Genomic DNA, 27,553 nt, shown 5'->3' on the forward strand with positions numbered 1-27,553 from the left:
CAGGCAGAGCTAAGATATTGAGATTGGAAATGGGAAGTTTTGACAGTCTGAGAGTCTCTCTGACATTTTTTAAGACTGGAGGAGAAATGAGTCAAGATTTAATCATAAATCAGAAGAATGTAGAGCCCCATCTGGAAGCAGAAACAAGGTGTGGGCCAGCATTTATTGAAAATTCCATATAGTAAAATGGAGGGTCTGATTGCTCTTTCCTATATGGCTTCTCTTCCTTGTGGTCCCCAATTCAGAGATAGAGTCCCAGATAGTCCCCTTTCTTTAATCCTCCCCATGACCTGTGGATGAAGATGATTTAAGACTTTCTCCCTGAACCCCCAAAATCTTAACATTGTATGCAGAAGAAATGGATAGTGGCAAATAACTCCGTGTAGGAAAGTGTTTAAACTTTGGTTTTGTTTTTTTTTTTTTCCATTTCCAATATGTTCAGGAAACTCTGTGGCCACAGTGTGTTGAGTAACTGGGTCCAGTGATTATGGGTTTCAATGACAGAAGAAATTCCAGAAGCAGGGTAGAGGTTCTAGAATCATGTATAAACTGTAGATTTCACATTGTTCTTATTTTAAGTAAAATTCCAGAGTTTCTTCTTCCAACCTTTTTATTTGAAGACAGATGAAGTTAGTTGGAGTTGGGAGGATGAGGAAGAAGGTCTAAGCATGTGTAAGCACAGTACCTACTGTTCACCAGTGGATATACAGAAATCTTTTAAAAGGGCTACTCTTAAAGTACTGGAGGAGACAGAGAAGAATTGAAATAGCTAATGGACTGATGGTTCCTAGAGAGTATTAATTTGTAGATAATTTAGGCTTACACTGTCTTGCTGGATAATTAATTCAGGGACATAATACCTTTCTATAAGAGCACACAAGTAAATTTGTATTATTGCCACTCTTTTAGTGGGGCACACTTGTCTTACCTGCCTCGTTGAGTTATTATGAGGAATGTATTTTGTAAAACTTAAAATGCTATATAAATGAGAACCATTATTCTAAAATAGTGGAGAAGTGGCAAGGCAGTTTTTTACGTTGATAACTGAGAGCTGGGCCTGGATTAGGCAATTTTGTCCTCAATTCAGCTACCTGAAGCAAAGAGAAGGGAAATATACAAAGGGTCAGGGAAAAAGAACCTAGGATTAGGGACAGGGTAAAACTCAAAGGGGATTTTGAAAAGTTGTGAGAGTTCTCCATTATGCTCATCATCTTTCTTTCAGTTATCCCAGTTTTTACTCTCACCCAACCCCCATTCTATCTCAGGCTCTTACTACCTTTCACCTGGGTCATTGGAATAATCTCTTAGGTGGTCTCTCTGCTTCAATGTTTCTACTCAATCTAACAAGCATTTATTAAGATTAAAAATCACTAGTGCTAGGGCCTAAGGGTACAAAGACCAAACAAACAAAAAAGTCCCTGACCTAACAGAAGTGATATTCATTTACAACAACCATTCTTGACACAGCTGACCCAAAATAATTTTCGTAAAGTCTAATCATATCACTCAAAAGCCTGTTCAAAAAAAACAAAAACAAAAAACAAAACCTCCACTGCTACTAGTCTGGCATTCAATACCTTCCACAATCTAGATCCAACCTGCCTTTTTAGTCTTATTTCACATTATTCCTATTGGGATCTATTGCTGGGACTTCAAAAAATAAGAATTAGATAATTCTTTTATTAGGGTATTTTTATTAGGTATGTTTAAAGGAAGGCCTCGGTGGCTTAGGTAGAGACAATCCAGAAAAGGTTAGAGGAGGCAAGAGAACAAAGGAAGTTCATTGTTCCCTCTACTGGGATTAAGTTTAGCACTGACACCACATACTAGGTACCAATCTCCTATATTTGGTAAAAGAGGACACCTCCAAAGCAGTCCTCTCTCAGGAAAAATAATCAGAAATGTTGTTAGGGAGCCTAGAGCACGATGGTCTCTGGGCCATGGCAGAAGGAAGGAGTCTGGTATGGCATTGGAGTGGCTGCCTCTGGGATTTCTTATACCCTTCAAAGGACTCCTGGTTTCATTTTCACTCCGTTTATCAGGGCAGCTCTAAGTCCTATTTGGATAGATCTGATTGGTTTTTCAATTCTGGGATAACAGCAAGGGGAATGCCAATCAACCAGGATATTGTCAGTTTCTATCCTAGAAGCTCCCAGACCTAGATAACATATAGATACAGAAGGAGGGAGATGCATTCCAGAAAAGGGGCCAAGGGATGCCAACTAGGAAGAGGTAGTTAAACTGTTAGCTCCTATTTAATTGTTGTTGTTAGTTTTTGCCTTTCTTTATATTCACAACGCATAAAGTAGGCACTTAAAAATGCTTGCTGAGATAACTATATAAATATGCATACATATATTGTGTTTAATATATACTTTAACATATTTAACATGTATTGGACTACCTGTCTTCTAAGGGAGGGGATGGGGGAAAGGAGGGGAAAAGTTGGACAGAAGGTTTTGCAGGTCAATGCTGAAAAATTACCCATGCATATGTTTTGAAAATAAAAAGCTTGGGGCAGCTAGATGGCTCAGTGGATAGAGCACCAACCCTGAAGTCAGGAAAATCTGAGTTCAAATCTGATCTCAGAACTTAATACTTCCTGTGTGACCGTGGGCAAGTCACTTAACCCAATTGCCTCAGCAAAAAAAAAAAAAGCTTTAATTTTAAAAAATGCTTGCTTACCTGTTAAAAGGGAAAAGATTAAGTCTGAAAAAAGAGAGGTTTTTCATATTATGCTTTATATAGTAATCATTCTGGTCAAACTAGACCACTAGGCAGCTTGAAGGCACAATGGATAGAATACTGGGCCTGAAGTCAGGAAGCTATGGGTTCAAATGTAGCCTCAGACAATTGCTAACTATGTTACCCTAGACAAGTCACTTAAAAAAAACAACTCAGTTTTCCTCATTTTCCTCAACTCTAAAATAGGGATAATAATGGCAGCTATCTCCCAGAACTGTTACATTCAAATGAGATAATAATTATAAAGTATTTACTTAGCACAGTGCTTTGGCACAGAGTAGGTACTATATGAATGTTAGCTATTATTATTATCACAATTTGGATTTGCTATCTCACTCCTCTGGGCAATCAAATAGGGCATCCCAATTCCTGTGATGTGATGGCTGGCCATCCCACAGAGCATGCTCAGAGTTGTCATTCCTAGTTCCCAAAAACCACATGAAAACTAGAAGCCTTTTTCCAGCCATGTGTGACTCATCACTGAACAACTTGAATGGCTGAAGAGCCAAAGAACCCAATGATTCAGTAGTTCTGCAAAAAAAAAAAAAAAAAAAAAAAAAGAGCTCTTAATCCCCCACCCCACTCCCACCCCAACTTCTCTTTTCCTTTCCAGAAGTAAATGCTTCTCAGAACTTTCTTAAGCTTTTTCCTGAGATTCTGGCTCAAGAGAGAGGTAACCAGAGCCCCATTCCTCACCTCAAACCCCATGGGCTACAAACATATAAACTAAAGGATATGTCCTGCTTGGGCAAGTCTAAACTTAAGTTTGATGTGTCTCTGGATTTATTATGTCCTATCTTGGGTGAACCCAAGATCCTGGCTCTCATCTGGTCATGATTGCAGGGGAAGATTCTCCAGAAATTACTTCAGAATTAATTGGTTTATATTCAATGAGGTATAAGTCTCTCAGTATATTGTAATAGTAGTTACAAGATAGATTACCACTAGGTTGTTATTTTTTAAGTTTGTTTTTGTTAAATGTCCCCTAGCATTCCTTATGTGTATAGGAATAAATTATCTGTCCCAGAATGATATTGTACATTGAATACTTTTTTTTTTTAACTTTCTCCTTTTAGGGAAACTCTTGATATGAGCCATAAATAAAACCATCTTCCATTTCCTGATAGAAGCAGCTAAATGGTAAAATGGATAGAAGAGATCAAATGAGATATTCGTAAAGTGCTCAGCACAGTTCCAGCTCATAGTAGGCTTATTCTTCCTTTCCTCTCCTTTCCCATTTCTATCGGATAATTTCCTTCCCTTCTTTCAAAGCCCAGCTCAGATGCCATGTTCCCTATGAAATCTTGAAAGGGCTGAGCATGAGTGGTAGTTTGCTTTATGGGCCATAACAAAGAATAAGCTCCTTTGACGATAATGAGTTATCCTGGGAACAGTCCCAGTCACTAAAAACTAACCAGAAATTATTGGGCAACAGAGTGTCCATGGGTATATTTATTATCTCTTTAGGGTAGAGCCTATCAGATATCTCCAAAGCTTATTAAATTGATCAGGAAATTTCCTTGCTCGATGTCATCTCTATGAGAATTAATAATACTTGAAATGGTTATATGTGGAAAAAAAGTACCCCAAAAACACTCAAACTATACAAATGGGAGTTATTATGTTGTGGAAGAGTCTAGAATGGCTGGGACAAGGAGGTGAATTCTTTTTGGATAGGGACTAAAAAGAATGGAACCCCCCCAAAAAAAAAATCTTCAAAGATACTATTGCCAACAGCCAGATATAAAAGGATTTGGCAGCATCTGGAATTGTGAGAATGCCCAGTCCAGCTCAGAGGGTGTCTGGTGTCTCTGTGTTTACAGCTGTCTGAGTCTGTGTCCCTTGGGAGACAATCACCATCCCAGGGCAGAGGACCAGAGTTCTTCATCTGGCAGATATGTCAAAAACATGGTGACTGACTTTTGAATAGGAAAATGATTTTCCTCTTCCTAGCAGCCTCCAAGGTGGGGTTAGGGAAAGGATTTCAGGTTTCCAGGAGTCTGAACCCATAGAAGGTAGAGTGATTGTGTCAGAAAGTTTAGATTCTTTTCATTCTAAAGCCCTCAGTTTCCCCTTTGGGTGGTATTTGTTGCCCATTCTGGAAGAGGACCAAATTGATATCACCATACTCTGCCCCAGTCCGTATGAACATTTGGAATCTATATCATGTTTCTTGTGAGCTACCCCACTTCTGTTTTGCCCAAAGTACAGAGCCTTCTTTGATGGAGGCAGGGAAAACTAGACAGTTTTGTGCCAAGGTCTCCCATGTCTCACAATTGGTTCCAATGTTCTTCAGAGAGATCTTAAAAGTGTCCCTTTACCTCTTCTTCTGGCCTCCATGTGAGCCTTTGCCTTGCGTGAGCTCTCCATGAAATTATCTTTTAGGTAAACATACATTTGGCATTCAAACAATCAGAGTTGTGCTCTCTGCCTTAGTGTCTGAATGCTTGGCAGCTCATCTCCAGAAAGGACGTCAGTGTCCCACACCTTATCTTGCCAGGTGATCTTTAGAATCTTCCCAAGACAATTCAAACGGGTAGGGATTCAGTTTCCTGGCATGGGTTGGTGGACTGTCCAGGCTTCACAGACATACAACAATGAGCTCAGCACAATGGTCTGTATATGGCTCTTTAGTTTGGAAGACAATCTAATACCTCTCCTTTCCCCCACTTACCTTTGGAGCCACCCAAATCCTGAACTATCACTTCTCCTAGGGATACTTCCTCGCTCCCATTCTCAGTGACAGACTGGCTCTCCCATATTCTCTCAAGGTTCTAGAGGTAATCCAAGGGCTAGGGCCTAGGTAGTTTTTGGGGGGCTCATAAGCCCACATATAGTAGGCAATTATCATAGACAATTGTAGTAGGAACAATTAGTACAAATAAATTTCTCCCCACAAAATAAGTCTGAGATATTTTCTCCCCAAAATGCACACAGAATCTGGAGGAAAGTGAACTTGATTTTAGAGAACATATGTAGCAAAGAGGTTATCTCATAGCTCTTAGTTAGATGGAAGTCCTTTTTTCTTTTCATGGAGTCCTCATAAAGTTCTCCTTGGCTAGATAATCTCTGCTGAAGTCTGCGTGTAGAGTCCCTGAAACTTCATTCCAGATGGATGTATTGCTTGTTACTGGCCCAAGTCTCTCTGATGACATGGTTAAGGGGCGGGAGGTGGAAAAACATTCCTGAATTTAACTTCTCCCTTCCCATCTGGCTGTTCTTTGATTATGGCTCTTCAAAAAGCTCACAAAAGTTTACTTCTCAGGACGGTTATTGCAATGTGCCCACCGGAATCTCCTTCTCTATTATACACAGTTCTAGATCTGTGTCTAATTCTTGGTACCTAGTTTACACCTCCGATTGATTCAGTAAAACTAGGAATCCTTCCTACAATCCATCACAGTACCTGGCACATAATAAGTACTTAATAAACATTTATTGAATTGAATTTATAGATTCTATAACTTACTTAGGAGGGAGTTTTACCTGTACTACTACTAATTAGGATTAGGTTTAGAACCCTTCATTGCTTGAACTATTGCATTGGCCTCCTAACTGGTCATTTTGACCCAAATCTCTCACTCTCCATTCTATCCTCCATATGGCTGCCAAAGTGATTTTCCTAAAACCAAGATTTGACCATGTGACACCTTTATTCTGTAAACTCCTATGACTCCCTCTTGTCTTCAGGATCAAATATTATTTCAAACTTGTTTCTTATCTAAGTTTTTTATGTACCTAAGTGTTGAATATGTACATGACTTATAAATAAGCAAATAAATATACTTAGATGGAGTATTCAGATTTTCTTTTACTGATAGGATGTGTGAACAAAAAAGTTTGGTGCTACATGTGCAAAAATGTTTATAGCAGCCCTTTTTGTAGTGCCAAGGAACTAGAAACTGAATGGATGACCATTAGTTGGGGAGTGGCTGAATAAATTATGGTATATGAGGCAAGATGGTGGGGGAAAGAAAAGACAAAGAGAATCCAACTAGAATGGAATATAGGGAGTTAAGGATGCATAGGTAAAACTATAAGTATTGCTTTCAAGTTTAAAGTCAGTTCTTTGAAAGGGAGTTCTTCATCTAGCAATGTAAGAACCTTGAAGAGCAGTGAGAGGAATGGGGAGACTGGAGCTTTGAGGAGAACACAAACTGCTGTGTAATTACCGACAGAATGAGAACTCCAGGTCAAAGACTGGATTCAGGATAATTGATATCTGCATTTTTTTTGTGTGCCCCCTCCAGGCCTCTGAATATGGCAACAGTGAAGATGGAAACTTGTGAGGTTCTGAAAGTCCCCGAATCTGAATGGATGTTGTGTCATCATGGATATCAGGTCAGTCCCAAAGAGATTTGACAGGTTCCCATGGCAACAGCTGGATCTGATGTAGCTTCTGTCCTTGGGGGCCACAGCAGGTGGCAGGGTGAAGAGGGAAGGAGCTAACCAAAAATAACAACTTTATGTCCACAAGTGTTGATGAAGGAGGGTCATGTTACCACAAGGGAGAAAGAAACTGTGGCGTCCCCAGTGGAGAATGAATGCCAGTCCCTGGGCCTGAGAAGAAAGGGAGGGGAGAATTCCTTCTTCTCACCCCGTCCTAGAAATGGCTCCAGCCTCTGCTTTGGAGATACTTAAACACCAACTTCACAAAACACTGTGCTAAGCACAAAAAAAGGCTAAAACTCGGTCCGTCAAGGAGCTTCAATTATAAAAGAATAAGACATGAAATGGATGCTAAATGAATAACTAAAATAGAGGGAGAGTGTGTGAGTGCTCAGTAGAGAGAGATCATTCAGAAAGAGGATTCCAGGAGAGGGCTTAATGGAGCTGGGTCTGGAAAGAGAGGGAAGAGTTCACTAGGCAGGGGCAAGAGCTGGCAATTCCAGGACTAGAGTGCCCCACCTCTTACTGGAATTCACAGAGGCAGAATAAAGCCAGAAAACAATGAGGATGCCAGTTTGCACCCGTCTCCCGGATGAAGGGGATTGGAGAAGGCCCTCTTGTTGGTGCTGCAGGACTCTGGACTGGAGACAAACCCTAAGAAGTGCATGGGCCTGAAGAACTCTGTAGAAGAGGGAAGGAGTGAAGGTGAATACTGAGAAGGAGGAGTGAGGATTAGAAAACAATCAAGAAAAGAAGGGGAAGAGAATAAGTATATAGTGCCTACTACATGCCAGGTAATGTGCTAAAGGCTTTATCTCAAATATCTCATTTGCTCCTCACAACAACCCTGGGAAGCAGGTGCTATTATTATCCCCATTTTACAGTTAAATTCCAATCCTATATACTTACATTTTACAGTTAAACAGCTAGTAAGGATATAGGATTGAAATTAAGCTCATCAGGGCAGCGAGGTGAACCAGTGGATAAAGCACCAGCCCTGAAATCAGGAGGACCCGAGTTCAAATGTGACCCCACACACTTAACACTCCCTAGCTGTGTGACCCTGGGCAAGTCACTTAACCCCAAGTGCCTCAAGATAAAAAAAAAAGAAAGAAAAGAAATTAAGCTCATCCATGTGGTCTTACAGGATACCACCCAACCTTACAAACAGTGACTAAGGTTGAGAGACACCTTCTCCACAACAACCCTATGAAGCATATAAGGTAAGTATCATTATCTTTATTTTATGGATGAGGAATTTAAGGCTCAGACATGCTGGCCACACAGATAATGAGGGTTAGAACCTAAATTCAAACCCAAACCTTTTTACCCCAAATGAGTCATCATTTGCACCTTACTATGGAGTGATAACTCTGAAGGTAGGTTCTCATGGCAAGAGCCGAATGCTGTGAGGTCTTGTCTTTGGGGCCAGACCCTGTCCAGCTCCATTAGGAGCCTGTTGGAGAGGGAGTGAGGATGTTAGAGTCCTTCATATTCCCTTTTCCTTCTAACTTGGCTCTCTACTCCATTCCTCAGTCTCTGAACCATGTGAGACTCTTGCACAATAATGGGGTTGGGACACCAAAGTTGGTCAGAATCACAGGCAGACAGTTGGCTCTGAGAGCAATTGACCATTTCATGCTCTACCCGGTCTCTCTCATTGATTGGCTACCAACAGATCCCAGGTCATTGTTTGGGTCCTGATTGACCCAGATTGAATGTAAATAGCAATGGTTTCTGCTTTGGCCAGAAATCCTGAGTCTTTCCCTCCCAGATTCATTTATTTAGATTTTTTTTTCTTTTGGGGATTTTTTGCCTCAATTGCTACCTCATCTTAATGACTGAATGAATGCTCCCTCAGTCAAACTGAGACCTGTTGAAAACCTTGGCTTAAAAAGACTAAGGGCTCCCACTGCATCCGGGGCCATCTCCAGTTCTCCTGATCTCTCTCTGTCCACTGGACCCAGATGGTTCTGGAAGGGAAAATGAGGCAGGTGACCTTGCCCAGCCCTCCCTCACTCAAATCCAATTCACTTGCCTGTCATGGTATCCCCTCCCTGATGTCATGGTCCTGTTTGAGAATAAGGAAAACAACAGCTTCTATTCTCTTACACCTCTTACCTCTGGGGTCTATTACAACCAATAACTCACATACTCCAGTGCCCTACCCAACCCAGTGTTTCCTAGAAGGAAGGGTGGGGAGGGAGAAAAGCAAGCATACTCATCCATAACCGCATGGAAGAAACAATCCAGGGATCTCAAAGCATCTTCCTGTCTCCTGAAGTAGCAGGAGAAAAGATGGAATATTTAATCTGCTCAAGTGAGGAAGGTAGACCAGAAGGCTAGTTGAAGCCCTTCTCAGAATCATGTTTTTAAATGCACAAAAAACTATAAAGGACAGCAAAAGAAATCAATTCTACTGAAATACTGTTTTCTATGATTTTAAAAGATAACACCCAACTCAACCCTTTGCAGAGATGGGAGGTCCATAAGTATTGCAAATTGCATATTATTTATAGACTTTTTTTGATATATTGATTTTTTTTGCCGATTTTTTTCTCTTCTTTTTTTTTTTTTTTTTTTTTAGAGGCAATTGGGGTTAAGTGACTTACCCAGGCTCACACAACTAGTAGTAAGTGTTAAGTGTCTGAGACCAGATTTGAATTTAGGTCCTCCTAACTCCAGAGCTGGTAGACTGCACATCTAGCTGCTCCCATCTTTTCTTTTTCTTTTAAAAATATAGTTAGAAGGATCTGAGTTCAAATCTGGCCTCAGACACTTAACACTTCCTAGCTATTAATTAAGTTAAATTTTTAGAAAAATTAATGTACTTCAGGTTAAGAGCCCCTGGATGAGACAGATGCTAAGTAAGATATAATTCTCCATCTTTAAAGCCTATGATTCTCCAGAATAGGAAAGGGAAACTGAGGCCTATAGAGGTACATTGATTGGGGGTCAGGACAACCAAGTTCGCCTCATTTTTTTCTTTGACTCAGCTGCTTGAAAAATCTCTAGCTCATCATGTCTGTTTCCTGAGGGGGTAGAGGAACTGGGGGAACCTCCTGGCCACCTCTAGAGCTCGTTATGCAAATGAAAGAAGCCTGAGAATGGAAACTATTTGAAAGGCAGGTCCAAACCTACAATCAGCATCTCCAGAGTCCCAGGAGGGAGGGCAGCTTTCTCCCTGTCCCCAGGCCTGTCCTGGGCTGCTGAGCAGCTCAGAAGCCCCTCCAGGACAATCTGGACCTCCTGTTCACAGGAGAGTCCTGAATTCTGAGATTCAGATTCTGCTACCATTTTTTTTTTTTTTTTTTTGGTAGCAGTTCTTCCCCTTTCTAGGCCTGTTTCCTTTATTCAGCAAACAATTCTTAACCACAAGCTTTGTGCAAGGGGCTGCTCTTGATGTCAGAAACACAGACCAAAAATAAAATCATTCCTACCCTCAGGGAGAGTAATATTGATTCAGGAGATGGAAGGTTCTTGTCAGTATAAAAATCTAGAGTCTTTACATGCTATAAAGTTCACATATAGTCAGTTAACTACTCTGCCCCCTGAGATGGTCCAGAAGATGCATAAATTACAGCCTCTGCCTGGATAAGGCAAGACTAAAGGCCGTTCTGTTTGACCCACCCTTCTTGTTCTCATCTCTTCCTTAGCAGTAGGTGGTCCGGCGGACAGAGCGTTTTATCTAGTCTGGATAGACCTAAGCTCAAAATCAGCTGTGAGACTCTGGCAAAATTACTTGCCCTCTTGTCTTAGTTCTTCAACCATAAAATGGGGATAACAGCTACTTTGAAAGATTCTAAGTACCCAGCACATAGTAGGCACTTCCTCTCTGGGCCCAGTCGTTTTTGCTTCCCTTTAAATTCCCCCTCCATTCCTGAATATGCCAATTTATACTTAGTAAATATACAAACTCGGTCACTTACTAAATCTTCAGTTTCCTCAGCTGTAAAAATGAAGGAATAAATCTAGTTAACCTCAAAGGTCCCTTTCAGTTCTAAATCCTTTGATTTATGAAGCCAAAAAAAGTTCCCAGCTCTTCCTTCCTCTTCCTGACATGAGGATTCTGGAAAGAGCATTAAATAGGGAGCCTGAAGAACCAGCTAGCTTCTAGACCTACATCTGCTACTAAGAGATTTAGTAATCTTAGGCAAGTCCCCTTTCTGAGCCTCAGGGGTCAAATCTGTAAAATGGGGAGGAGTTGGAACAGATGAGCTCTGAGATTCTGACTCTTCTGTCTCTGAAGTCCGGGTGCATCTCAGTGGCCAAACTAGAAAATTAAAGTCCCAGGAATAGGGCAGAGAGAGATAGCAAGCTCCTGCTTCTAGCACTGAAATCTTCAAGACTCAGTTCAATGGAGTCTAGGGTACAAAGAAACTTTAAAAAGTGAGGGGAGACAAAAAGACTAAGCAGAAAAGGGGCACTGTATGCAGCTCCTGCTTCAGGGGGACCTGCCACCTCTAGCTCCTCCCTAAAGTCCCTTCTCTCTCTAAAAGTTTCTCCCTCCCCTGCCTCCTTCAGTTCCTTTTAACATCCTTCATGGCCATGTTCTCCCCGAGCTCGAATCCCGGTGCCCCTTTACGCTAACCTGCATGACCAAGGGCCCTTCTCGACTCCCAGCAGCATGGCCGGCTCCTTCCTTTCTTTGGCTCCCCCTATCACTCGTCTCCCCAGGCTGAGTTTCCCCTCCAAGCTCCCCTCCTCCAATCCTCCCCTTCCTCCCCCTGGCTCTGGGCATCCTTGCGCCCAGGTAACAGCACCAATCTCCTGTGGACCTTTTGGCTCTTCTCTCCCCACCCCCATTCCAAGGAGCCAGACTTGGCTACCCAGAAATGTCACTCTGCCCGAGTGTCTCATTTGGGAAGTTTCCTAAGGGGAGAGTTAGGAGCCCCAAAAGTACCAAGTGGGATTGGGATCAGAGCTCAGGAAGGACTTTGTGAGGTCACCAAGGGAAAGTATAAGGACTCCCTTCCCTAAAGAGATTCAGAAATAGGACTGCCAGCTACATTTGGCAGAGAGACAGAGAGGATCATGGGACTTTTGGGTTCTTTGTCCATTACAAAATGTGACAAAATTGACAAAAATGTGAAGCCAGTGCGCCACCTAGTGCCCCTTTCACCCCCACCCCAAAATCTAGAGATGGCGGGGAGCCTGAGGAACAAGCTCTGGGGCTGGGCCAAGGGAGCTGCGTGCTGGGTGGAAGGGGACTGTCAGGGATGATGGCTGAACAGAGAGGTCGGGACTAAGTGCTGGGCTTTGAGATGAAGGTAAACGCTAGAGATGAAGGTAAAGTATTTGGGAGCGGGGCTGGGACAGACGATCTCCACAGGTCTCCCAGCCCTTGTGGGCACCAGGGACGGCGGACCCACAGTGGGAGAGGGCCCCATCCCACCCCCACCCATTTAAACAGCCACAGCCACCTCACCAACAAAGGCACTTTATTGAATTCAGTGTTGACCGAGTGTCCAAGGCAAAAGCCTGGAAGCAAGGGAGTGACCTCCCAACTCTACACCTACAGAGAAATCTAAGTGGGCCCCAGGCCCCCACAAGCTGCATCACACACGGAGCAAACAGAGCATGGCAGGGGCGGGAGGGAGAGTGTTCCCGAGCAGCCCCTGGCACCTCGCACATATACACAGAAGGCCCTGGGGGGAGGACTGGCTCCCCCTGTGGGGCCCGCATCCGGCCCCCACGCCCCGAGGAGCGGCCCACTTTGGCACAAGTCGCTTGAACCGGAGCCAACCGGGTCTCCATGCAGGGACCTGAGAGGGGAAGAGGCCTGACTGTATCCACACACATAAATAAGCATAAGCAGCATCAGAGCACTTCCAAGCTAAAGTGGCGACTCCTGAGCAAGCTGGGGTCTGAGCTCTCAACTTACTCACTCCTGGCAGCCAAGGCCATGCTGGTGCCAGGGGGAGGCGCCACATTAATGCCCCCCCCCGGGGTCGCAGACATCCCCAAACACACCACACCCATGCAGTCAGCGATAAAAACCGAAGGAGACCAGGCCCCCCAATCTCTCTGATGGCTGGGCGGAGCAGTGGGCAAACGCCAGGCACCGAGCCCCCACAGCCGTCTTCCTCAGCCTTCCCGGTAGTTCCTGGGCCCCTTCTGATACTTGTCTTTCTTCCCAGACCTGCAGGAAGACACGGCAGGGACACAGGCAGGTTAACATGAGTGCCGCCACAAGGATGGAGACCGACCCCAATGAAACAAAGACTGAGGGTAAGCGGACAGAAAAGTGGCTCCTGGAGGCAGCCAAAGACCCTCACACACGCACACAAAGGCCCAAGGCCCACCCTGACTCTTTCCCTGGTGAAGGACCGCTGCCCACCCCCAGCTCTGGGCTCCGGTTTGAAAGGCGGCAGCCACAGTGATGGGGACAGCAGGCCCCCCACAGGCCAGGGAGGACAGCCAGAGGCTCTCCACTTCCCGACCCTCACTCCAACTTGCAGTGGAGCCTGCTGGAGCAAACCCCACACTAAGCCTTGAACCTTCTAACTCCTTAGTTTTTTAGTGGATCAAGAATTTCCTGGGCCAGCTCCAGCGTGCCCAACCCTGCCCCTCCCACAGGCCCCGGATTTCTTCCCCCCTGGGCTCCCAGACCTCTTCCTCAGCGCCTTGTCTCCCAAGAAATGGCCAAAGATGAAGTCCTCAAAGTCATCCACTTCATCGTCATCACCCGTCTCTCTGACCGCAGCCTCCTCCAGGCTGTCCTCCATGGCCTCCACAAAGTCCGAGAAGCGAAGGCGGTCGTGGCGGAAGAGGCCGTCCTCACTGAAGTAGGTGGACAGGAAGGAGAGAGGCTCAGGAAGCCGCTGGCCCCAGGGCAGCCGGGCCAAGTACTTCTGCAGCAGTGATGCCAGCTCCTGCTTCCGAACTGGGGGCAACTCCACCCCAAAGGTGGCGAGCCCTTCCTGGCGGGCGCACTCGGTGATGCCGGAGCAGCCCTGTGGCAGGCGGTACTTGTGGTTCAGCACCTTCCTCCAGGTCAGCTGGGGGTCCTGGGAGGCGGGGCCACTGACCTTAGTCCCTTCCCTCGGTGCTGGGTGCTTCTGCCTCTCACTGCCTCTGGAGCCTCCCCAGCTCTTCCTGAGAGGCTCCTTCACCCCTTTCCACTCCCTTCCGTCCTTGCCCCCAAACTCCACAGGCCCTCGCTTCTCCTCTTTCCATTTCTCTGACCGCCCGTCTCCTTTGCCCTTGAAGCTCTTCTTCCTTTCGCCACCATACTCCTCTTTCTTGTGCTTCCACTTCTCTGCCTTGTGGTCCCTGTGGCTGTCCTTCCACTTCTCCTTCTGACTCGGCTCCCGGGGGCTGCTGAAGTGGGCTCCTCCTTGCCCCCAGGCCTCAGATGTGTTGGCCAGACCCCTGGAGGCCTGGCCCTCCCTGGAGCCCCAGCTCGCTGCCCTCTGCAGCTCCGCAGCCAGCCTCCGCCCCAACTCCGCCAGATTGGCTCGATCCCCGTCCCCCAGCCCCGACTCATGAAGGCTCCTCTCCAGCTCCCTCTGCACTGAGCTCAGCAGCAGCCTCTGCTTCTCTAACTCCTTGCACAAAGTCTGGGCCTCAGCCTCCAACCGCTCCTTCTGCTCCAGGAAGCCCTGGGGCTCCGCTGCCTCGGGGGTCTTCCCCCCACTCTGGCAGGTCCCATCTACCGTCTGCGAGTAGGTCTCCTCCAGCTCCCCCAGGCGGCTCCGGAGCTCCTGCATCTCTGATTCCAGCACCCGCTGGGAGGCTTCTCGCTGCTGCAGGGCCCCCCGGAGCCTCTCGTTCTCCTCCTCCAGGCCCGGATGTCTGTGTAGCAAGTTCTGAAGCTCTTCCTTCTGAGCCTGGCAGGGAGGAAGAAGATGGGGAGAGAGCTGAACTACCAGTCATGGCCTAGGAAGCCCGCAGGGAGACAGGAACATGGCAGGGGCGGTAACCATGCCCCCCAAATGGCCATTCTTTCATCTCCAATTCCATCTAGAGAGAGAACTCTGCCATCACCAAAGTCCCAAAGGCTACACAGGGAAGCTCTCCTCTTGACTCAAATCGGAGAGTATCAGAACTGGAAGGGATCTCAGAGATAAATTAACCACCCAGCCCATTGCACAGATGAAATACTGAGGGCCACAGCAGGAGGTAGGGGGACTTACCCAAACTTTCCACAACCTCCCAAGGCCAATGTTTTTCCCACTAGCTCTGCTCATCATCATTAACAGTAGTATCCTACCAGCCTACAAGCAGCCTGCTCTCCTACCTGCAACTGGGCCTGAAGGAGTCGGATGTCCTGATTCTCTTTGGCCAGCTTGTCCAGCAGGAGGCTCATGGACTGGAGGTTTGGGAGACTTTCGGCCTGTTGCTGCTGCCTCAGACCACCCTTGGGGAGAGGAAGGCTGGGGGTCACACATACAAATACCAGAACCAGAACACATGGGAGTGAGCCCCCAGACACATGGAGACATGAACACCACCTGGATATCCTGAATGTCTTGAGACTCAGACTCTGGGGTCACTTCTGATTCCAAGTTCTCTGCTGGCCCTGGCAAAGAAAGAGAGGTAGTCTGGGAAGCTGGCCACTCACCACCTGCCCAAATCCTACAAAACAATGAAGAACCCCAAACTGTCTCAGTGAAATTTTATGGTACAGTCAGAGGGACACACCCACAAACACACTTGTCCCTCTCCTTCCTCTCTCTGCCTCCCCTTCCTCCTTCCTCTCAGGAATTCTAATTTGGGTTACCCTTAAACTTACTTTACATATTGGAAAAGACAGACTTAATCATTCATTCTCCCTTCCACCCCAGCTCCCAGACAGTCAGTCTGAGAACTAAAATATCAGATACATAGATCTGAGCCAGGCCCCCTGCCCACTCACCAGCCTCAAGGTCAGAGAAACCACCTGGAGACAGATGGAGGAGTCTGGGTGAGTCCCCTCGGGCATCAAGATGGGGGAGAGGGGACAGGGAGAGGGGACAGGGAGAGGAAAAGCAGAATCAGGACACTGGTCAGAGAAAGGAGCAAGGTTTGGACAGGAGAGGGGGAGAAGGGGCCGGAGAGGGAGGATGGGGCCACAGGCGCTCACCGGAGAAGAAGAGGAAGCCGAGCCCCACGAGGACCAGAGCGCCAAGGAGACAAGTGTTCAGGGAGAGTCCGAGCTCCCCGCTTCCTCCCTCGCTGCCAGCCTGCTCATGCACCCCCCCCAAGGAGGCTGGAGGACGGAGCGGGTTGGACGCCCGGCCCCGACGTCTCCTCAGGCCCTCCACATCAAGGTCGTCTTCACTGCTGGAACAGCTGAATCCCTCACCAACCTCACCTGGAGCTGGGTAAAGGCAGAGGTGGAGACTTAGCTGTAAAGTTGCAAAGACACCAAGAAGGTGGAGACCGAGGGGGAGAGAGGGCGTGGCGGCTGCAGTCCCCACCTGGCCATGTCAGCCCCAGTGCTCACTAGCCATGCGACTCTGGGCTGCAACATGAAGATAAGAACGACCGCCCTGCCCATCGAGCAGGGTTGGCGTGAGGATCACATGTGAGAACCAGAAGATTCCCATGGGGGCCCAGGGGCCTGTGTGCTGGGCTCAGGGCTCAGAAGCTATTGAGCAAGGGGAAATGGTGACCCGGCACTCTGGGAGGGGCTGGCGGGAAAGACGGAAACATCAGGCAGGACAGGGCCAACAAAGGAGAGAGGGAGGCGGGCTCCTCACCTGCTTTAGGGGGCTGGGGGACAGTCTTTGGGTCCTTCTGATCCACGAGGTCTGACTCCAGCTCTGCCCCTTCTGTGGCCTCTGGCGGCTTCCCCTTTGTCTCTTCTTCCTCTGGACTTGGGAGGTCCATGCTCTTCCCGCTGCTTTCCAGGGAAACCTGACACATGGTAAGAACCCTGAGCATGGCTTCTGCTCCTCATCCCCCAGCTTTCCACCCCCATTTTATAGGAGAGGAGACAATCTAACAGTTACAATGAGTCAATTCAAAAGTGGAGACTGAAAAGCAGGCCTGCCAATCCCCAATGCTTTTAGCTGCCATCCCTTCCCTGGGGAGGGACGCACCTTGACATCTGTGACATCCTCTGGGAGGCTGGCATCAGGCTGGACAGGAGGCTTCTGGGGAACAACAGGTGCTGGGGGGAGGGAGAAAGTCGGGAAGAAGGTTCAGAGAAACTGCTCCTCAGCCTCCTCTGGAAGAACTGGCTCGCTATATGCCCAACAAGTCTCTCTGGCCCCAGTTTAGAATGAGGAAAGGGCAAGAACAAGGTGAACATGGAAATCAACTGATGTAGAGGGTGGGGAGAGTAGGAGGCTGAGATGATGGGCAATAAAAGGAGGCAAGGAAACACTCTTCCAAGGGAATCCAGAAGCAGATCTGCTCCCCTCCCTCCCAGGGCTCTTTACCCTCTCCATCCACGGCTCCTACATGTCCACCCGTTGAGGTCTGTGGAGCTGTCTCAGATTCTGGGACCAGGGTCTCTACTGGCAAACAGCCCTGAAGGAAGAAGGGTACCATTTACTGCTGGTGGAAGCTGCTGCCCACTCTTTCTAGTGCTCCATCTGGGTACTTTGGGCTGGGGCTGAGCTTTAGCAGACCCATAACACAGTCCGTGACTCTCATCTTCTCTCTCTGCATCCTTTCTTTCAGCAAGCCTGTCCACTCCCTGCCCTATTACCTCCCTCTCTGTAAGACTGCTCCAACTCCCCCTTCTTCCCCAGTGTGGTGGTAGTGTGGCAAGGACACCTGTGGCTCTCACATCAGCTCTGTCACGCTGGTACAACATGAGGGAAGTTACTTCACAAGCTCTTTGGGATTCAGTTTCTTTAGCTGTAAAATGAGATGTCTAGACCATATATCCTCTAAGGCCATTTTTGCACCTGACACATTCAAATTCACATTCGTTATTTCTGTAAAGAGAGTTGGTCCCAAAGCCAAGGAGGCCTCGGTTCATGGCCCATCAATGACAAGGACTGCAGCTGTCACCTGAAGCAAGTCACTGCCTCTCACTCAGACCAATACCTCTCTTAGCCTGGACAGTTAAGAGAACGGCCTCCTTCAGAGGCCAAGGGGATTTCCTTATTGGGGAGTTCCCTGTACTAATTAAATCATAAATAATTAAATCCATTAATTCTTCTCCCTCTCTCTGTATTTGTGCACATTCTCAGGTTTAAGATTCTTAAAGGTCAGAAGCAAGTTTTAGTTCACTTCAGGAGCTCCACTGCCTTGTGAAGAATCAATGTTAATTGAATTAAATGAAAACTTAGGCCCTCCACAGTCTGTTCCCAAACTACCACTCCAGCCTGATCTCTTACTCCTCCCTCCAGATGAACCCTCCACTCCAAACCCACAAATGGATGTGGTCACCATTTCTAAAAAATGTCGTGTGTGTGTGTGTGTGTGTGTATTCCTGGTTCTGTCCATTTGCTCATACTGTCCCAACTCATCCCTCTGAGATCCTTTAAGACCCAGCTCAAGCCCCACCTCCCAGAAGAACAGTCACCAGCCAGCTCAGCCCACTGTGTTCTCTGAGCCAAGGGGCAGTGTCTTAGAGCAAAGATCTTGCTGGATTTGGAATTCTAAAGAGTGGTTAAAAATACAACTTTGCCGTGTGACCACAAAGTCACTGACCTCTCTGAGCCTTCACTTCTACAAACAGGAAAATAATAATAACATTCTGGGGTCTATCCCACAGCTGTTATCTGGCTCAAATGAGATAATGGATAAAGTACTTTAAAAACTTTTAAGATATCATATGAATGTCAATCACCAGTCTTTCCCTAAAATCTCATAGTCACTGTTTATACCTGTCATTTAGCCCTTATCATATAAGTGGCAGGACAGACCACCTGTGATGTGCAGCCAAAAGGCACTTTACCCAATAGCTACATCATCCAAGTAGTGCGGAGCTGATCCTCACCCCCATCCTACCCCTGCTGTTGGGTGACCAAGTCTCACAGAAGACACAGACTCTCAAAGCTGATGCAGGGGTCCTCTATTGAGGGAAATGACAGGAAACCTTCTGTAACATCCCTAAAAAGCTCCAGCAATTGTCATTGAAACCAAGCACAGACTCAAATCCCTGGCCCCAGACTCCAAATGCAGCTCTCCTTCCATAACACCATCCTTCTGGGGATGCTTTGAGGATAGTGCCTGGTAAAGCTGAAAGCATGAGACACATGAAGTACTGTTAGTGTCACCAGAACACAGCATGGCAATTGTTACCAATTCCATGATTTATCTGGACACAGGACACATGGATTTCTGATCCTGTGGTCTACCATAGAGACTCTGCTTCCAACTCACTCTGTTCCATGCACCTTTTGTGAGGGCTGTTTGCTCTCTCCATTTAAATCCTGTCTCTCCCCTTAAGCTCCCAGAGGGCAGGCAGGGCCCGTACCATTTCTGAGGTGCCCTTTAGCCTCTGGCTCACTGCTTTAGCGGGAGCATAGGTATTTAGGAGATGCTACAATTGCTGAGGCTCCATCCATACATCTGTCTTTTTTTACTTCTACATTTCTGATGCAGTGCCTTGCACACAGTACTAAGTGTTTAGAGAGCTGAGATAATTCCCCTCTTCTCAATGAGTCTGCTCCTTCCTCTAACTCCCCTTATTTGATAATTCAGAAGTATAGAGTCAACCTACTCTCTCTCTTTGCTACCCCCTATCTGTGGACCTCCTGTTTCCCAACCATTCTCCCAATCATTCTTATCTACACCAAGGTATCAGGGGAAAGAAGGGGTTCAGCACTCTGGACATCAGCTGCCTCCTCAGCACTGAGAGCTCTTTCCTGCTTCTCCCCCAAGGATTTCAGATTTCTTAAGGCTCCTCTCCCTTTTCCCTTCCACAACAATTCTTATTTTACTCTTCTATCTGGGCAAACCTGTCCCGTTATTTCCACCTAAGCCTCCCTCGTTCCTCACAGAAGGGGTCATTCCAACCCCCCAGAGTCATCTTGTAACCTGCTCTCCTGACCCTATTTTGTACTAGACTTCTCAAGGAAGCTTTACTAGACTAATGCCTCTGGCTCCACTCACCCTATCCACCTCCCAGTCTCAAGTACTAGTAACTAAACCTTCTGCTTGGCTATCTTTATCTCTGTCTGTGGGCCTGGGTCTGCATCCTTGGGGGGCTGGGGGCCTCTTCTCCTATACTGTCTCCATCAAACTGAAGCCTTGGTGAATAAGGACTCTTCTGGCTTCCCCTAGCCCTCCACTGTAGCAGCCAGGGAAGATACTCAGAACCAAAGAGGGAAGGGTCTGGGAATCCACCCTCCCCCCACCCAACCCAGACCCATTCTGGCTTCCCATGACATTCCCAGCCTCTCCCTGGCCTTACCTCCGAGCCAGCAATCACCCAGCTATTATCTGACTCTGGGCTGGAAGACTCCATTCTTGGCCACCTGGAGGACCTCAGTAGACACCGCCTGCAGAGAAGAGGGCTTAGAAAGGGAAGCACCCTTAGGGGTCACCTTGGGATGAAGGGAAGAAGACCTAGGGGGGGAGGGCCGCAGAATGCACTGTCCTAGGACCCTGCCCTACTTTGGGTCCTTCTAAGGCCAAAGCTACCAACTTGCGGGCAACATTTGACTTGCAAATGAGTATTTGCAAATGTCCACAAAGGAATATGCCTCTCCAGGGGATTAGCTGGCTGGCAGGAATGGGGAATGACCTTGAAAGGACACAGAACTTCAGGACAGGAAGAGATCTCAGGGACCATTCAGTTCAATTCTCCTTCATTTTTACAGTTGAAACTGTAGCCCAGGGAGCCTGGGGGAGTGAGTCCGAAGGTCCCGCTGGGGAATAAGGGACCAGGTTTCCTGCGTTCTGGTAGTTTTCTCACTAAACCAATTTTCTCTCCTTTTCTGTGCTCCCAGCCTCTTCCTCACCAGAGTAATACAATTAGGAGAAGGCAACACGGGGCAGCTGGGGGCCCTGAGTGAGAATCCTAATTCAGCTACTTAGCACTTTCTGTCTTGGACCTACCCATCTGTAAAGGGTGGGGGGCGACCTAAGGGACCTCCAAGATCCTTCCCTGCTCCATATCTTCTCTGCAGCTGGTCCCCCCTGCTTTCAGGCAGACTCCCCCAGCAGGGAAAGCTCTCTTGCCCTTACAATGCTGCTCCCTCCTTCCACGCTCCCACTTTCCATCCTTCTCCCCTCCCAAATCGGTAAGAACCACACAGCCACTCCATCTTGTGATTCAGCTCTGGAGTTAGCCCAGTTCCCTTCCTATTCAATTATGGACTAGTTCAACTTCTGTCTGGTGAAAAAACTTTATTCAATTGCGGAGATAGTGAGAAAATCTCACCGCATTGTTTAAACCAGCCCTGCCTAGCTCTCTCTGCCTGCCTCTTGGAGATCTTTAACTAACAGCCCAGCTTATGCTGACCAGAAGCCAGGTCAGATCCAAAGACTGATGTGAGGAATTTTCTCACAATTATACATCTCAAGAAACCCATGTGTCTTATCTGAAAACCAACCCCGTGCTGGTTAATCAGTTACTGGTTCCATGTTCTCGACAGAATACAGATACCTGGGGGGAGGGGACACCTCTTTTTTCTGATAGCAGGGGATTGCACCTTTTGGCCTTCCTCCTCCCCATTCAGAAAGCCCCCAACCCTTCCTCCAGTTAGAATCAGATGACCTAATTATATATCCTACTTTGTATCCTGCATATTGTTATCTTTGAATGCATAAAACTGTCTCCCTCTGTATAGGAGGTCCCAGCTGAGGAGGTCTGCTGCTGATTAGGCAAATGGCAAACACTGCTAAAAAATCGATTGTCTGGGAAGTTCCAACCTATTCCTCAGTTATTTCATCTTTCACCTTCCCCAACCATGACAGACCTAAACTTCATCCAGATTCCTCTGGCTAGTCATTTCCTCAATCCTCAATCTTGAGGCCTCGGGGGAATGTGTCTTTCCTGGATCCCTTCCAAGCTCCAGTTTTCTAATTTCACAGCATTCCCCTTCCCCCAAAGAGCTGGATTTGTAGATAAGAGGGGAGAATTCAAATCCCAGCATGGCACAAACTGAGTGGACTCAGGGCAAAAGAATTTACCTCTATGAACTTCAGTTTCCTTAACTGGTAAAGTGGGTATCATGAGAAAAGTGCTTAAAAACCATAAGATGCTAAATCAATGGGGGCTAATGTTCAGTGGCTCCTTATTACTCATTACTTTCTTGACAGAGATAATGAAGTAGTTGGCCATTTCCTTCTCTAGTTCATTTTACAAATGAGGAACTGAGGCAAATGACAGGCTAAGGGGCTTGCCCACTGTGACTGAGGCTGTCTTTGAACTCAGCTCTTCCTAAGACACTTAACTACCTACTGAGCTAACACTGGGGGAAGGCAAATTATGGACAAAGTAGTTTTGTGTCTTAAGCAAGATTTGAAAACTGTACTCCTCTTAGACTATTATTTACCAGAAGATTTGAACTTTTACTATAAAACATGCAGCTTGGAGTCACTTATCACTCAAATGGAAAAGATCTTAAGACATCATCTAAGCCAGGACCCTCTTTTTTACAAATGAGGAAATTGAGGACCTGGAGCAATCTGCCTAAGATCTAAGAGAAAGAAAAGACAGGACAAAGATCATACAACTTCTTATCTCAAAATAAGTACCTGTAGGGAAAGGCAGGGACACAGGGCAGTGGCTGTTCTATTAAAGATTCCTGAAACTATAATAGGAGAGGCTAAAACTAGCCACCACCATCCACCCACTCACCCCCAAGAATGATTTCATTATGAAGAAACTTTAAACTAAACGGAACAAAGAAACAGCAATTTCAACTTTAAAAGCAATAAATGATTTCAACCCCACTGCCCCATGTCTAAGCAGGTTTGGGCCTTTATGGAGACAGAGGATGGTTGCTAGAATTTCTCAAAATTCAATCCAGATTTTCTAAACTCCTACAGATTTGTTTTCAGCTCCGGTGCCTATCTTTCTCTTCTCTTCTCACTCCTCCTCAGTCCTTGCTTAGCCAATTATATCCTTTTTTATGCATTTTCAATCTCTCCCCTACCATTGGCTCTTTCCCATGTGCCTACTAGGTTCCCCCCAATCCTACAAATGACTTTGTTCAGTCTTTCAAATCCATCTAGCTACAATGTGATTTCTTTCTGACATACCACCCTTTCTCTGCCAGAATTCTTGAAAAACCTGAAGTTTCTACTGCCTCACCACATACATCTCCACTTAAAACTCCTCTCTCAGGTCACCAGGTACCTTATCACCAAGTCCAATGAACTTTTCAGGTCACATCCTTCTCTGTAAACTGACCCCTCCTTGCTTCTGCTTCAGACACCCCGTCCTTCTATGCTTTTCCCAACTTCCTCACTACTCCAATTCCACAGAGTTCCAATCTTCATACCTACTCTTCATGGGGCGTAATCACAAACATTCAGTCCCCACCCCTCTACTCTTTTTTCTCTACTGAGACTCCTCATCTCATTTGTATCCATGGTTTTGACTATCACCCAGGTACACATTCCCATATTATCTCCTCTGCTATCCCCAAGTTACTTTCTAAGCTCCAGACTACTGCCTGCCAGACCTAGCTGATCAACAGACCTATCAATCAACTAGTATTTCAGTGCTCCTCTGCTCAAGGCACAATCTTCCTATGGTCCTGTATTCTCATCATCCTGGTCATCCTTTCTTGGACATCCACACTCTAATGTGTCATGGTCCTTCTTCAATACAGCATCAGAAATGAACACTGTGGTTCTATTGGGCAGAGCACAACAGGACTATCATTTCCCTTGTCTGAACACTACTGTTTCCATTAATTCAGCCTAAATTCAATATGGGAAGCTGGGTGGCACACTGGATACAGCACTGGGCCCAGAGTCAGGAAAACTGGATCTGAGTATCTGAGGCTGGATACTTAATAGTTGTGTGATCTTAGGCAGGTCATTTAACCTTGTTTGCCTCAGTTTCCTCCTCTGTAAAATGAGCTGAAGAAAGAAGTAGCAAACAGCTCCAGTATCTTTGCCCAAAAAAAAAAAAAAAAAAAAAAAGGGGGGGGGTCATAAAGAGTAGGACCCAATTGAATAAGAACCACAAATTCAGGTCAGATTTTTTTCCTGCCATATTATACTGTTGACTCATGTTGAGTTAATAATAGTCTTTTACAATAATATTTGTAATGTGCTTCGGATAGAGCCTGGCACTGGGATGGGGGCTATATGGATGCTTATTCCCTTTCTTTCCTCTTATTTTTCCCCTAAAAGTCCCAGTTCATTTTCATACTAATTGTTGGTTAGGCCAAATTCTGTCACGGTATATGTAGCTGATTTTTTTTCTTTTTAATGCAGATGAGACTTAATATTTATTTACAAATTCTATCATCTTAAATTTTGCCTATCTTTCTAGTCTGTCCCAAATCATTTGGATACCAATTCCATATCTGTATACTATTGACGGTCAGCACAAATGCTGAGAGTGATGTTCAGGCACCAAATATTGTTCAGTCATGTGAAGAATTCACAATGGTCATTCTTTTTGGCAAAAGGTAGGCTTATTTAAGAGGAGACGTGACAGACCAAATGAAGGGATACAACAGACAGAAGGAGTGGTAAATACAAAATGGAATTGGGAGAGCAATGGGGTTACCAGAGAAAGAAGTTCGTTCGTTCCTTCCTTCCTTCCTTCCTGGCACTTGGGGTTAAATGACTTGCCCAGGGTCACACAACTAGGAAGTGTTAAGTGTTAATCCATTCATTTTCATGTCATGGTCCTCTTCGGGATAAGGACAAAATAACTACAACGACTGACTGGCAAGTTAAATCCATAAGGCGATATAGAACCCTAAAAGAGCTAGTTAGTTATAAGGAAAAAGACATCAAGAGGCATGGGGGAGGGTGGGCTAACCCCAAAAGGGATTCAGCAAAGATGCTATGGACCACAGACTTATAGGGGAAATTTAACCTCAGGACTTTGATATAACTTGGATTTCTGACAGGACAGAGCAAAATGGGGTTACTCACCACAGAGGGTGGGACTATAAAATTGAACTAATCTACATCAATGCCCTTCCCTGCTCATTTCAAGGAGCAATCTTATCAGTACTCCAGCTTTTCTCTGCCAACCCCTCAAGATCTCATCACTATCACTTCTCAACTCTTCATCTGGAAGCTTGATGGAACATTGCATTTCTGCTATTGTTCAAGTCACTGTTAAAAATGTTAAAAAGCATATGGACAAGAATGGATTGCCGGGGCACTCCACTGGAGCTCACCTTCCAAATCTCAATCTTCCATGTTCTTAACTCAGGTTGTAACTTTGCCTCTTCTCTTCCCTCCCATAAATGCTAGAAACCTTCCTTCACCAAGTCTGTGCAGTAAGTAATACCAATTCTAAATTGAACTCTTTAGGTCCTTTTCTTTCCTTCTACCATGAAGATGCTACTGTGATGCTCTTTATGCTCTCGGCACCATCACCCTTCTCCATCTCTGTCCACCTCCTGAAATCCTACCCTTTGTTTAAGCCCAGCTCAACGGCCATCTCTTCCACCAAGTCTCCTCTAATTCCTCTCTTTCCTCTCTCCCTCCTCCCCAGATTTCACACCTCAATTTACACAAGTACCATATTATGAAATAATACAAGTTACAAGTTATATGTCCTACGCCTATTGAAAGCAGGGACTTCATCTGCATTTTATCTCTCTCCAGAGCCAGTGTTTTGCTCACTGTAGGGTAGTGGTGTAGTGTGTTGTAAACATTTTGCAAATCCCTAATCTCTTTCTTCCACCTCCAAGTTCTCTTCTATCTGCAAGCCAGCTGCTGCAGGCCGCTCAGTTACTAGGTAAGATTGTTGACAGGCAGTAACAGGAAGGAAGTGAAAGCCACTGGTAAAGTCTCTGTTTACCCCTCATTCTGGTACAGCGTGCTCAAGTCCCCCAGCGATGACTTCCATGGCAACCAAGGTGATGTCAGGCCCACTGTTACCATGGGAATGAGGACTAGTATTTAGGTCATCAAAACATTCTCTCCCACCCTGGGGAGACCCAGCCAAGAAAAGGGCTCCTACCCGAGCACCCTGGGTTCCCAGGACCCGGCATACCTTGCATCAGCCTTCTGGGGTCCCTAGGGCTCCCCGTCCTGTGCCAGCATGCAGAGAAGAGTCCCACCCCCATTTTGGCTCTGTTTCTTCACCTGGAAAATTTCTAAGATCTCCAAGAGTTCTACAGTCTAAGTTCCTTCTGCTTTCTGAGGCAGCGTGATGAAATGCCCCGGTCTGAGGGTGCAAAGTTTGTATCCAGATGCCCCGCTTAAGGGCCAAGGAAAAAGCACTTCCAAGCCTCAGTTTCTCCATCTGTAAGATGGGGATAACAGCACTTTGCCGTGGCTCCCCCGCTGGGCTGGGGTGAGGAAGCAATGGAATGAGCCCCGCAGAACTGCGCCTCCCTAGCTGAGAGGAGGAATACCCGGTTCCCGCCCGCTCCGGACTCGGACAATAGCGGGAGGTCGTGCTCTCTCGGCCCCCCACCCCTTAAAGATGCGCAGTTTCACACCCATTGTCCGTAGGGGACACTGCACCCCCTTGACAGACGAGGAAACTGAGGCGAGCCTCGCGCTCGGGGCTCCCGCAGCACAGCCCCCCGGCCCTGCGGCCAGCCGCCGCAGACGCCCCTTTGGGAAGGGCCGGGGGGCGCCCAGCTCTCCCTCCCGGGCCTGCGGGCCAGGCCGGCTGCGCTCTCTCCCCTCCGCCCACGGGGAAGACCACCGGGCGAGGCGGGCGGACCTTGAGGAGAGCCTCCGGCCTGCCGGCGCGTGCCCCCGGGCTCCCCGTTCTTCCCCACCCTCGCCCCCCACGCCGGGGACGTTACCTGAGCTCGCTCCGGGGTGGGCTCGGTCTTCGACTGAACTTGCTCCCGGATCCCCGAGTTTCCGACCTCTCGTGGAGGGGGGGACACGTGACACCCCAAGGACCAATAGGGAAGCGGCTCCCTCGCGGGGGAAAAACTTTGCACCAATGGGAAAGGGGGGTGAGGCGGCTGGGCCATAGAGACTCGGGCTGCGGCGGGAAGCAAGGTCGAGAGCGGTCCTCGAGCCCCTCTCCCGCCCCCGCCCCCGCCCCCGCCTCAGCCCGCGTCGGTTGGTTCGGAGCGGGGCCTCGGGGCTTATGCCCCAGCCCCGAGCCGGCGCCGTAAGACTCATCTGCTGGGGATGGACAGGGGCAGCTGCGGCCAGATAGGCAGCGCTCCGCCCCTCCCCCTCCCCCTCCCCCTCCCCCTCCCGGCGCTGGGGAACCGGCTCTCCCTTCGCCCCCGGGGCCTCGGCGTCAAAGCCTTGGCTCGAGGCCCAGCCCCGGAACCAGCCCAGAAAGGAAGCTCGCCGTCCCTTTCTCACGGCCTGCACGGGCGGGAGGGGGCCGGCTTCTGGCGTCTCCGCCGCCCCACGGGAGCCCCCTCTAACCAGGCTCGTGCAGGCCGTTCCCAGCTCC

The 27,553-nt window shown here is 47.2% G+C and overlaps 1 protein-coding gene across 3 annotated transcripts; it reads right to left on the reverse strand.

The window, feature by feature from the left end:
- Positions 1 to 12,558: 12,558 nt before the first annotated feature.
- Positions 12,559 to 27,166, reverse strand: PBXIP1 (PBX homeobox interacting protein 1). 3 transcript variants are annotated; one of them, XM_031966678.1, is made up of 11 exons: positions 26,937 to 27,166; positions 20,438 to 20,525; positions 17,505 to 17,595; positions 17,163 to 17,233; positions 16,821 to 16,977; positions 16,202 to 16,438; positions 15,995 to 16,018; positions 15,591 to 15,658; positions 15,377 to 15,496; positions 13,747 to 14,966; positions 12,559 to 13,276 (listed from the first exon to the last, which is right to left on the reverse strand). In XM_031966678.1, exons 2-11 carry the CDS (start codon positions 20,489 to 20,491, stop codon positions 13,222 to 13,224), a joined length of 2,097 nt encoding a protein of 698 aa, XP_031822538.1. In that variant the 5' UTR covers positions 20,492 to 20,525; positions 26,937 to 27,166; the 3' UTR covers positions 12,559 to 13,221. The 3 variants fall into 3 exon arrangements, with proteins under 3 accessions (XP_031822538.1, XP_031822539.1, XP_031822540.1); XM_031966679.1 differs by lacking the exon at positions 26,937 to 27,166 and adding an exon at positions 26,171 to 26,887; XM_031966680.1 differs by lacking the exon at positions 15,995 to 16,018.
- Positions 27,167 to 27,553: the final 387 nt, after the last annotated feature.

This window comes from Sarcophilus harrisii, chromosome 4 (genome assembly GCF_902635505.1).
Source record: "Sarcophilus harrisii chromosome 4, mSarHar1.11, whole genome shotgun sequence".
Taxonomy (NCBI): Eukaryota; Metazoa; Chordata; class Mammalia; order Dasyuromorphia; family Dasyuridae; genus Sarcophilus; species Sarcophilus harrisii.